At 37.1% G+C, this 13,164-nt stretch overlaps 1 protein-coding gene across 1 annotated transcript in view; it reads right to left on the bottom strand.

Moving 5' to 3' along the window:
- BUB1 (BUB1 mitotic checkpoint serine/threonine kinase) overlaps window positions 1-13,164 on the bottom strand; it is a 47,964-nt gene that overhangs the window by 2,007 nt on the left and 32,793 nt on the right. The window contains exons 18-24 of the mRNA XM_090281749.1: window positions 12,028-12,266; window positions 10,883-11,026; window positions 3,256-3,371; window positions 2,589-2,750; window positions 2,301-2,458; window positions 2,028-2,202; window positions 1,380-1,486 (exon numbers count right to left, since the gene is read on the bottom strand). Coding sequence (XP_090137875.1) covers window positions 1,380-1,486; window positions 2,028-2,202; window positions 2,301-2,458; window positions 2,589-2,750; window positions 3,256-3,371; window positions 10,883-11,026; window positions 12,028-12,266 — 1,101 coding nt within the window. The remainder of the gene's footprint in view (window positions 1-1,379; window positions 1,487-2,027; window positions 2,203-2,300; window positions 2,459-2,588; window positions 2,751-3,255; window positions 3,372-10,882; window positions 11,027-12,027; window positions 12,267-13,164) is intronic.

The raw sequence follows: 13,164 nt of genomic DNA, 5'->3' as shown, positions 1-13,164 counted from the left end.
AAACTTACAACAACTTATTTATGTAGAGACACTACCTTTTATTGAATTACTGCTGACTGTTTTTTTCTTGTCAGGGTATGTAAAAATCCATAAGAGCTGTACACTTAAGATGAGTGTATTTTTCAACGTATGTTTTTATACCTCAAAAACATTTTTAAGAAAAAGTAAAGATGATATAATGTACATGTACCAAATGCTCAGTCTAACACATTAACTGCCATGTGAGTTATATTTAACTCACCCTAGTTTTAAGCCTGGAGCCTTGCGAAGCACACACAACTCATATGTCACTTTACCTTGGGTGCCTCGTGGTGCACAGTCAACTCATGCTACCATGCTATACATACATATTATGTGACAAGTGGCCTCATGGATAAAACCCTGCAGATGGTTTGTGAAAATCTGACTTACTGATGGTTTTATTGTTAAATTAATACTGGCAATTTAAAAACGCGGATCAAATGAGTAGAAATTCATTTTCTATTTATTTTAACCTTTAAATTTCACTAAATCTGACATGTCAACAAAAACACTTCCTTTATAAACTGTTTTCAAGTTTCCCCCTTACTTTGTCATCAGATCAGAAAGAAATATTTTGTTTTCAATGTTTTTATTCTATTTTCGTAATAAAACACCATGGCTCCAAGGAAAACTATTTCTTTTCTAGTGTGGCAGTCAATGTGTTAAACACTACCAATAGTTCACACATTATATTAAGAGAGCTAGCTATCCATGTTTAAATGAAGAGTCCTAGTTTACTCATTAATTTCCATTGATTTTATAGATGAGCAAAGTCTTTCCCCTTTTAAATATTTTATTGTTATGCTATTACAATAAAAATTGTCCCAATTTCCCTCCCCTTTTACCCCCCCCCCCCCCCCCCCGAGGAAAGAGTCTTAGAAACACTAGAGTCATACAGGGTGGGACTTAAAACCCTATCCTGTGATGGATAGCCACCTCATCAAATTACTTTATAATTTACAAAGCACTTTCACAATTATTATTTCTCTTACTTCTTATAATAAACATCTGGGACAAGCAGGATCATTATTATTTCCATTTACATAGGCAAGAAGACAAACAAGCCAACACTGGAGGCTCAGTAACACCAGGTGATGGGTGTGTGCAGGATGCCAAGCACTCAGCCAGGAGCTTCCACTGCTTCGCTGAGGGCACTGGCTGCCCCACTGTCACAGATGGGAACAGAGTAGTGAAGCCATGGAACTTGCTCACTGTTCCTAGTGCCCAGGACTGTGCCATGTCACCATTGTTTCCAAGACATGAGTTTTCCATGCAGTGGCAGAGATCCATTTCCCTCAGATGGAACTCAATATTCCACCGTACTTATTCTCACTGTAACGCCGAATGCTAATACCTACCGTCTAAAAAGACCTTCAGGCTTCCAGACTCCTCCTTCATTTTTCACTTTCATATAAGAGCCAAAAAGCATGCAGTACACTGTTGCAGCAACTCCAAAGTAATCAATCTACAAATAAAATATAGCTCTGTATGTATAAAATACTCTTACATCAGTATATTAAGATGTCTGATTTACTCAGCAAGTTACATAATCATAAGATATTACTTTTAAAGAATTTGGATATCATCTGTTCAAGTATCCCACTGCTGTGCCCCACTCAATGCTTGCTTAGGCTTTGCCAGAAGCTTCCACCGACAGGTCACCCACACTTCCCCGAGGTAGCCCCTTGGAAAGCTCTGTTTTCCTTGAGCTACTGCATCCTTCCAAGTCTTTCGTTTTGTCACCCACAAACACTACACTAATCCCCTCCCACAGGGACAGCTTGAAGGCCTCTTCATTAATTCTCCTGGGACCCTGGCCTGTTCTCACTGTACTCCAAAACCTCTCGTTGTGGAATGTGCTCCTGACTGAACATAAGCATGACCTAAATCCCAGGAAAGAGGACTAGAGCAGCAGCTTAAACTAACTAGATGACCAAATTCATTTTGAAAATATAGTAAGTGTAACAAAGAAAAATGTTTTCAAATCTCTCACGTTACTTCGATACCTGGTAGTTCCATGGTTTGTTACTGAGCATCTCAATACACTGAAAACCGGATGTTTCACACTTTGCTGTAAATGTTGTTCCTTTTGGAAAAAGTTTCATATCTATACTCTGACCCAGGTCAATCAGTGCCAAGCCAGCAGATAAATCATCATCTTCTCTGTCCTGTTCCAAAAACCTGTATTAAACACACACAAGGGCCATGCTGCATAAGCACAAGGAAAGTCCGCTGGGCAAATGGTAAGAGAAGAACCCTGTTAAGAATGCAACACTTACCTGCTTCCAAGTATGAAGTTGTCTGGCTTAATGTCTCCATGGATGATGTCACAGCCATGAACTTGTTTAACCATGTACAGCATCTTGATAGCAAAGGACAGCACTAGAGCTTGAGGCATCACTTTCTCAGGAGTGTTTTTATAGAGATTAATGGCATTCTAGAAACAATGGAAAATGGAATCCTGAGTTGGCTACACAGGATCAATGATTTCAAGTCAAGAGCTTTGCCCCTGCCTACAACTCCAATAAAAACCTTCATGTCCACATCATCAAAGTGAATACACTTACTAGTAATGTTCCATAGCTATAGAGATCTCCCACCAATACACTGCCGTCCTGGAAGAAGTGGGCAGAATAGAACTTGATAAACATGTGTTGCACATTGGGCTTTAGTCTCTCCATCAGCTGGGTCCCAACGTAGAATTCCCATGGGTTGGCGGGCTTCTGGACCTGCAAACCAGGTATGTGACATTCAAATCCAGTCTCATATTTTGGGAAATGATGGCAGGAAAGCAACTTCCATCCCAATGAAGAACATGGGCTAGGAAGTGATGACAAACTATGTATTGTGGCTGCAGTATGGAACCTGCTACAACATAATTCTAGTGGCAAGGTGATTCTGAGCCCTTGCAGGGTCATTTTGGTTCTTAACACATTAAGTGCCGTGTCAGTCACCAGTGACTGACACTATACTTTCTGTTTGGACCACGTCAGTCACGATATACACGAGCATATCGGTGAAATCAGATATCACAGGCTAAATGGAAAGGAAGACAAATCAGGCTTGGCGATTAACGTGTTAAGGACTGGCTGCAGACCTAAATGAAACCACCAATGTCTTAAAAAGAGGAAAAAAAAAAAGAAAAAGGAAGGAAGAAGGAAGGAAAAGAGGTTGGCAAACTGAAGTTCTAAAGTTCATTTCTATATTGAACAAAAAGCTGCTCAGATCATTTACCTTCAAAACAAATTTCTGTTTACGTTTGGTATCCTTCACATCTCCATGGGTAACTTCATAGACTTGGGCAAAAGCCCCTTCTCCAAGAAGGTGATCAATGTAGACCAGCAAAGAACCTTAGGAGACAGATTATGTCAAAGCAAAAATAAAGGTTCAAAACATTAAAGACTTTATCAAAATGAAGTATTTATAAAATTTTCTTGGTGTTTCAGTTACTTTAATAAATAAACATAGATATAGCTCCTTCAGGAGATGCTTTTCCCGTCTTACATGACAGTTAAATACCTGTCACAAAATAGCCCCCTTCTTAAATGACATGATGAAGGAGCATGGGCAGCACTGCCAGGCCAGCCCTGTCACTCAGTGGTCAGGACCTGAGCAGCCAGCCTCTCTTCACTGATATGCTCACATTTAACACGTTAAGCGCCAAGTCTGCTTTGTCTTCTTTTCCATTTAGCCCGTGATATCCGATTTCACCAATATGCTGGTGTATCACCAGTGACTGATGCGATCCGAATGGAAAATATAGTGTCAGTCACCGGTGACTGACATGGCACTTAACGTGTTAAAGGGGTCAGACCAACACTGTCTACCAAACAAGACTGTTGTGATGCTAGAAAGAACATGTAATATCTTCTGTAAAGTGCTAAACAAAGCTTTAAACATACCTTTGAAAAATCTATGTTCTAGATCAGAATAAAAAGGACAAAGTATAACTGTCCTAATATTTCTAATAGATAGTTAAATTTTATTGATGTAAACCTTGTTTTAGAACAGTTTCGATGTACGGAAAAGTTGCACTGATAGGATTGTCTGTATGCTCTGTATCCAGTTTCCCCTATTAAGTTTTACATAACCATGACATACTTGCCACAAATAAAGAACGAACACAGATATGTTACTACTAACTAAAACCCATACATTATTCAGATATCACTTGTTTCCCCCAAATGTTCCAGGACACAGGCAACAAGTCTCCTTAGCCTCTGCTAGGCTGTTTCTAACTTCCTGTTTTTGATGACCAGAGAGTACTAGTTAGACAGGTTGTAGGATAACCCTCAAATTGGATTTGTCTTGATATTTTTCAGTAACACTAAGGTTACTGTTTGGGGAGAAAAAACCACAGAGGTGAAGATGCAATAATTTTTAAAGTTAATTTAAAAAATAATTAACATATGCAAAATCATATTTAAAAAGTAAGTTTCTGGTTTCTTATCCGGCATATAAGGAGCTTGGAAGCCATCACTCCACCTTCGCAATAAGAAAAACGCTGAACAAATGAAAAGCAGTAATTCTTAGATCCATCAGAGAACTGAGGCCATAGGGCAAACTGTTGCAGCCCAAAACTGAGGAATCAGACAGGAGCAATCACAGAATTAACAGCTTGCCAGAGCAGATATCCAGGAGCAGGAACCCCAGTACAGGGTAGGTTACAACAGAAAGAAATGACATCTCAGACCCATATTTAAGAACAAGACTCTAGGAAAACCCAGACATAACAAAAGAGAAATAAGGACACAGAAATTTTAGTTCTGATATCTCCAGAACAGCAAACAGTAAACACAGACTAATCCCAAGCCAGATAAGCACAAACCTTACATAAAGGCCTATTTATCTCCATTCCTTTGACCCAGTATATCAAGTCTGGCCTCTAAGAAAAGTTGCAAGGTACACTAGAAGACAAAAAACACAAGCTGAACAGACAGAGCAAGCATCAGAACCAGACACAAATACAGCAAAGATTTTTGAATAAGAAGACCAGAAATTAAAAAGAATTATGATTAATATGCTAAAGTCTCTAATGAATAAAGCACAACATGTAAGAACAGGTCAGTAACGTAAGCAAACAGAAACTCTGAGAAAGAATCCAGAGGAAATGCTAGATAGAAAAAAAACACTAACAGAAATAAAAACTGTCTGATGGGCTCATCAATAGGCTGCACATGGTTTAGAAAAAAAAATTCTGAGCTTGAGGATATGTTGAAACTTCCAGAACTGAAATGCAAAGAGAAAAGAGAAGTGTGGCAGAACTGTGGGATAATTACAGAAGGTATAACATGTATGAGACTACAAGAAGAAAGACGAAAAAAAGAAACAGAAGAAATACTTGGGAGTATTATATCAGAAAAACTTCCAAAATTAGTGGCAAACACTGTCAGAGATCTAAGAATCTCAGAGAATACCAAGCAATAAAAATACAAAAAAATCTACACCTAACTAGTCAAACTGCAAGGAATCAGACAAGGAGACAATACTGAAACTAAGCCAGAGGATAATACCACCTGCACAGGAGCACAGACAAGAATCACACCAACATCTCTTCAAAGAGCAGATGGAGTTAAGTGTGGAAAGAAAAACACTACCAAGAATTCTTTGTCCAGTCAAACGATCTCTTCAAAGATGAAGAAGAAATAAAGACTTTCTTAGACAAACAAAAATTAAGGGGATCTGTCACCAGTATATCTGCCTTGCAAGAAAGAAATATTTTTTAAAAGTTCTTTAGACAGAAAATGATATAGGTCAGAAACTCAGACTGGAAAAGTGTAGGAAAAGGGATAAAATAAAATCTCTTATATATTTAGTAAGTACATCTAATGGATAAATGAAACGAGTGACAACAGAAAAAAAATCAAAGGGTAATGAAGAGAAAGACAATAACAACTACGGTAGATATTAATCCAACAATCACTTTAAATTATCAACAGACTAAATATACCAATGAAAATAGAGAGAGTGGATACAAACCCAAGCTCCAACTGCATGCTGTCTATAAGAAACACTTAAAGATAAATACAAAGTAAAGTAATGGAGAAAGACATGCCATGCTAATATTAATCAACAGTAAGAGTAGCTATGTTAACTTCAGAAAGAGCAGATTTCAGAGCAAGGAAAGTTATCAGGGAATAAAAAAAAGGTAGTAAATGATGATGCAGAAGTTAATTTTCTAAGAAGACATAACAGTCGTTAATGTGTATGTGCCTAACAACAGAGCATTAAAATAGTGAGGCAAAGCCCTGGCCGGGTGATTCACTTGGTTGAAGCGTCGTCCTGTTCACCAAAAGGTTGCAAGTTCAATTCCCAGTTAGGGCATACACCTAGGTAGCAGATTCAATCCCTGGTTGGGGCATGTATGGGAGGCAACTGGTTGATGTTTCTTTCTCACTTTAATGTTTCTCTCTCCCACCCCCTTTCCTCTCTCTCTAAAGTTAATCCTCAGGTGAGGATTAAAAAAAACAGTGAGGCAAAAACTGACAGAACTGCAAGAAGAGATGGACTATTATAGTTGGAGATTTTTCATCCCTTTATCAGGCAGAAAATCAGTAAGGCCAAGGTTGAACTGAAGAGTATCACCAATCAACTGATCTAAATGACATTTATACACTGTTTCATCCAACAACAGCTTAATATACATTCTTCTCAAGTTCACATAGAACATTCATCAAAACTGACTACATTTTAGGCCATATAACACACCTTAAGAAATTGAAAAAATAAATAAATCACACAAAACGTTCATTCAGATCACAATGGAATTAAACTAGTAATCAATAGATAATTGGAAATCCCCAAAACATTTGGAGATTAAACAACACACAACTTCAAGATGAAATTTCAAGATAAATTGAAAAATATGTTTGAACTAAATAAATATGAAAGCACAATTTATTGGAATTGTAGGATATAGCAAAAGCAGTGCTTAGAGGGAAATCTGTAGCATTAACTGCATGTTAAAAAAGAACAAAGATCTAAAATCAATCTTAGATTTCACCTTAGATTATTAGAAAAAGAGCAAACTAAATACAAAGTAAGCAGAAAAAAAGAATCAGAGCAAAAATGAAGTAAAAAACAGAAAATCAATAGAGAATATAAAAAAAAAACCCAAAAGCTGATTCTTTAGAAAGATCAATAAAGCTAATAAGCCCGTAGCCAGTTTACTTAAGAACAAGAGAGGACCCATATTACTCCTATCAGAAATGAAACAAGGGTATCACTACAGATCCTATCAGCATTAAAAGGATAATAAATACTGTGAGCAATTCTATGTCCACAAATTTGATAACCTAAACGAAACGGACCAATTCCTTGAAAGAAACAACCGACCACAATTCACACAGGAACAGATAATCTGAATAGGCCTGTATCTAGTGAAGAAATTCAATCAATAACTAATAGCCTTCCCAAACAGAAAAGTACCAAGCCCAGATGGTCTCACTGGGTAATTCTACCAAATATTTAAAGAAGAAATTATACCAACTCTCTACAATATCTTTCAAAAGACAGAGGGAGAGGGAAAACTTCCTAACCCTTTCTATGAAGTCAGCATTACCCTAATATCAAATCAAGCAAATATATTACAAGAAAATTACAAATCAGTAGCTCTAGTGAACATAGATGCAAAAATTATCAATAAAATTTTAGCAAATTGAATCTAAAAAATACAAGAATTATACATCACGACTATTTAATCCAGGTATGCAAGGCTGGCTGAACACTCAAAACTCAGTTAATGCAATCCATCACATACAGACTAAAAATAAAAATAACATGACCATATCAATAGCTGCAGAAAAAGTGTTTTTCGTCAACACCCATTCATGGTAACAACACCATGCAAACTAGGAATAGAAGGGAACCTCTTCAATTTGATAAAGAATATCTACAAAAAACCTACAGCTAACATCATACTTAATGGTGAGAAACTTAGATATATGTTTCCCCACTAAGATTAGGAACAAGATAGGCATATCTCTTCTCATTACTCTATTCAATATAATACTGGAAGTCCTACCTGAGGCAATAGGTCAAGAAAAGGAAGTAAGAGGCATATAGATTGGGAAGGGAGAAATAAAAGTCTCTGTACACAGAAGACAGCATTGTCTATCCAGAAAATCCCAAAGAATCAATAAAAATCTGTAACTAATAAGCAATTATAGGAAGATTGCAGGATACAAAACTCTGATGAAAGTAATCAAAGATCTAAATAGAGGTATCCCATGTACATGAACAGGAAAACAATATTGTCAAGATGTTATTCTTCCCAACTTGATCTATAGATTCAATGTGATGTCAGTCAAAATCCCAGCAAGTTATTTCATGGATATTGACAAATTCTAAAGTTCATATGGAAAGGAAAAGGACCCAGAAAAGCCAGCACAATATTGAAGAATATCCAAATGAATGGCACTATCCAACATCAAGACTTACTATAAAAGCTACTATAATCAGAACTGTGGTATTGGTGAAAGAACAGATAGATAAATGGAACAGAGAGAAAGAGACCCAGAAATAGAAGCAAACAAATATAGTCACTTGCTCAATGAGAAAGCAAAGGCAATTCATTTAAGAAAGGACAGTCTTTTCAACAAATGGTGAGAGAGCAACTGGGGATCAACATGCAAAAATAAATTTAGACACAGAACTTTTCCAAAAGTTAAGTCAAATGGATCATACACCTAAATGTAAAACACAAAACTGTAAAAGTCCTAGAAGATAACATAGGTGACCTTGGATTTGATTTGCCGATGATCTCTTAGATACAACCAAAGCATGATTTATCAAAAAATTGATAAACTGGGCTTCATTAAAATTTATGCAAAAACATCTGCCCACACAGGTAATAGACTGAAGACAAGTCAGAGACTGGGAGAATACTTTTGCAAAACACTTATCTGATAAGGAACTGTTATCCAAAATCAACTCTTAAAACTTAACACTAAGCAAACGATCAACCCAATTAAAAAAGGGGGCAAAAGATCTGAACATATAACTCACCAAAGAGAATATAAAGATGGCAAATAAACATACAAAAATGTTCAATATCGTATTCCATTAGGCAACTGAAAACTAAAAACAATAATGAGATACCACTACACACCTATTAGAATGGCTAAAACTGAAAACACTGACAACACCAAATGTTGTGAGGATGTGGAGCAAAAGAACTTTCATTTTTTGCTGGTGGGAATGCAGAATGGTACAAAACCTTCTGGAAGACAGTTTGGCAGTTTCCTACAAAAGTAAACATATTCTTACCATGTGACCCAGCAATCAAACTCCTTGGTATTTACCCAAGTGAACTGAAAACTTACGTTCACACAAAAACTGCACTGGAATGTTTACAGCAGTTTTATTCATTATTGCTAAAACTTGGAAGCAGCCAAAATGGCCTTCAATAGGTGAATGAATAAAAAAATGACGGTACATTCATACAGTGGATTATTCCTCAGCAATTAAAAAGAGCTATTAAGCCATTAAAAGACATGGAGGAAACTTAAGTGCATGTTGCTAAGCGAAAGAAGCCAATCTGAAAACTGTACATACTGTGTGATTACAACTATATGACATTCTGAACAAGGCAAAACTATGGAGGCAGTAGTAAAAAGCTGAGGGATTGCCAGGGTTTCAGGTGGAGGGAGGGAGGGAGGGAGGAATGAATAGGTGGAACACAGGGCACTTTTAGGGCAGTGAAACTACTCTGTATGATACTGTAATGATGGATACATGTCATTTCACATTTCTCAAAACAGAATGTACAATACCAAGAAAGGGTACCTTAATATAAACTTTAGTTAATAATAACGTAACAATATTGGCTCATCAGTTTCAACAGATGTACTACACTAATATAAAATGTTAATATATATACATGTTTGTAGAAGTATGTTGCAAATATTGTCCATTGTTATCCATATCCACTGTTTCCCACTCCCACTAACAGCCATTTTTATGAGTTTTGCATATCTTTCAAGAGTTCTCTGGAAATACTATCAAATATGAATACAGTAGTCCCTCTCTGTATCGCGGTCCACTCATTGCGGCCTCACTGTATCGCGGGATTTTTAAAAATATTATATTTAATTACTTATAGTGGATTTTTCACTATATCGTGGGATTTTGCAGTACTTTATACGTATGTTGTTAAAGTTACGTAGGTTTAAGAGTGTAGAATATGCTTAAGAACATAAGTAGTGTTTATAAAAGTGTGAAAAAGGTTAATAAGGGACTGGGAACGGTTTATAAGTGTGTGGGAAGGGTTTATAAAGCCTTAAATATATATATATATAAATACCAAAATAAATGTAAGGTTCCTACTTCACAGATTTTCACCTATTGTGGGGGGCGGGGGGCGGTGTCTAGAACATAATTCCCGAGATAAGTGAGGGAATACTGTATATACTATATATCTGATCTTCCCCCTTTTAAGAAACAAAAAGCAGCACATAGTACTAGTCTGCTCTTTCACTTAACAGCACATCACTGCAGAGGTGTCCTTTCATTTACTGAAGTCCCCAGTAACATCTGTGTAGCTTCCGATCTGCTGCTTTTACATGTATGTTATTTGGAATGTATGCAGTAAATCTGTAGGAAATTCCCAGAAATCATGTCTGTGTCTAAAAGTATGTGCATTTTTAATTTTGATAGGTATTGCCAACTGGCCTTCTGTAAGTTAGATCCCCAATAGCAAGCAAAATGCTGCATACTGTCATGGTTTAACAAAATGTTCTCTGCTTAATCCTATGGATAAAGGTGGTCGTGGTGTCAGGAGCAGAATCATATGCACACAGGTTACCACCAACTTCCCAGAGAGAAACGAGAGTTTCAAGTTTTACTATCGCATAGTTCTTACCTAGTTGAAACTCAGTCTTGGGCTTGATGGCAGGAAGCTTACACTGCCACTCGAAAGCATTTGGATAGGAGCACACTGGTTGAGAAAGTCCGGACAGAAGTTTGAAAATCAACTGATCATCCCATGGATTTTCAACAGTGAAGTCTTAAAGGAATGAAGGAATGGGAACAAAAAAAAGAAAACAAATTCAGTACCTAAGATATTACAAATAAAGCAAGTGGAGACATGCACTAAATAAGCCTTCAAAAGCTTCATCTGTAAAGAGCATTGATTCAAATAATAAAGGACCATTTTCAAGTTGAAATGGGTGGTTCTGCACAGTTCATTATTTATCATTTTAGATCTCCAAATTTAGATCAATATTCAGTTGGTACAAAGGAAATCAACACCAAGAACACCTATTTCACTCATCTGAATTGCTAGATACTGCCTTTAGCACAATTATGGGTGCATGCCTTTAAAGGCAGACTTGGTTATAAGTTACTTCTAACACGCTCATATATATATTCTCTAAATTGCTTTTCTACTTATGTCTATGAAATATGTTGCCTTTTAATACTTATACTACCTAAGTGTAATCTGCAAGTATTAGAAACTTTGGGTTCACAAGAGAAATCATTTCTAAAGGGAAGAAAAAAAGTGACAACTACCAAAGACTAATCCAGCATAATTAACATTTCCTTAGTGCTAAGCTTATGTAGGACTCTGTCCTGAGAACTTGGTATTAAGACTGAAACAATCTCAGCCAAGACCACGTGACTTCATAAGATGGGGAGTCAGGATTTAAAACCTAGCCAGTCCAGGTCCAGAGTACTTCTAACCACTATGCAAGATGTTTCTGTGTAGCCTGGGGTTGGGAATCCCTTAACCCTGAGCTTGGTTACTTTTCTGTAAAATGGAGGTAAGAGTATTATATTAAATGCTTGGCACACAGTAGGCCCGTAGGCCCTCTGATTCCAACTCCCTCTCGCCACTTCCTAAAATTAAAATGGATGAACTTGCCCTCATGCATGCTTGTTCTGCCTGAACTTGTGTTCTATTCAATGGTATTTGAGTCCCTGCTCTTGGAACTTTTCATAAGGAAGCTTTTACCAGGCGACTGTCCTTATTAAGGGGCACAATGAGGACTGAGAATCTGCTCATACTTGGGGTATCAACATTCCCAAGTGAACGAGGATGCATCCATTCTGCCTGGAGTCCAGCGCTGGCATCTGATGGCTCCCCCACAATGGCAAGGTCAGTATCTGTGAGTATACAAGCCTTCAGGCTCCGCTCCGCCTCGCTGGTCAGCGCGCCACCGGCAGCTGGCTGGCGCAGACGCAGCAAGGATGCTGAAGATGCACTGGTGGGGAAAGCTGGCTCTGGACTTTTTTCTTGAATTGAACTGGATGTGTAAAAGGAATGAGAGGAGCAAACAAAACACTATGTGATTACAAGCCTACTGGATTTGATTACAAAGAAGTCTCAGAAAGTAATTTCCTTTACATTCTAGGAATGATATTACAAAATTGTTTCACCAAGAGTTGATTAAAGCATTTTCTTCAGAAAAAACCACAAAAATATGCAAATACACAGCTAGTACTATACTAAAAATAAATCAATATTAATATAGTAAATAGGTAATATAATAGATAAATAGGTGGGTAATACAGGGGATATTCTTTTGTAGGAAATGTTGAGAGGAACAGGTTTATTTTCCCCACGCTGTTATCTAAGCATCAGTACTGTCGCCAAGACTGAATACTTCATCTTTATTCTAAAATGCCTTCTTTTATTCACACAAAGTGTGAACCACAATCCAACGACCTAACGCTAGTACATTTACACACATATATACATGTATCTGTAAGGCCATAAGTGGTCTTGTTTCAGCTCTCATACTGTAAATGTGCTCTTTGACAGTGTACTTAGTGACAAACATTTTTTTTAATTTGCATTTTTGTGTCTCTCTCTCTTTTTTTTTTTTTTTGTGATTTCCCTGTTTAAAATGTATTCCAAGTGTTGAGCCTAAGTGAAGGAAGGCTGTGATATGAGCTAGATGAGCTTCAGGCATGAGTTACAGCACTGATAGCAGTGAGTTCAGTGTTAATAAGTCAACAATACATATTAAATTAAGTGTCTTTAAACAATATATTGTGACTGGCGGCTCCCAGGAACCTCATTCTGTATTTCTCCTAGGAGGAATGATTCAGTGTTTGCAGTGATTTTAGAGAAGAACCAGTAACAAGACTCGACTGTATACACAGCTCCATACACATGCCGTCCCCACCTTTATACACAAT

This window comes from Furipterus horrens, unplaced genomic scaffold (assembly GCF_987537825.1).
Source record: "Furipterus horrens unplaced genomic scaffold, mFurHor1.1.pri manual_scaffold_6, whole genome shotgun sequence".
In the NCBI taxonomy this organism is placed as follows: Eukaryota; Metazoa; Chordata; class Mammalia; order Chiroptera; family Furipteridae; genus Furipterus; species Furipterus horrens.
Note: the sequence above shows the minus strand (reverse complement) of the source record. Positions and strands in the feature narration are given on the sequence as shown.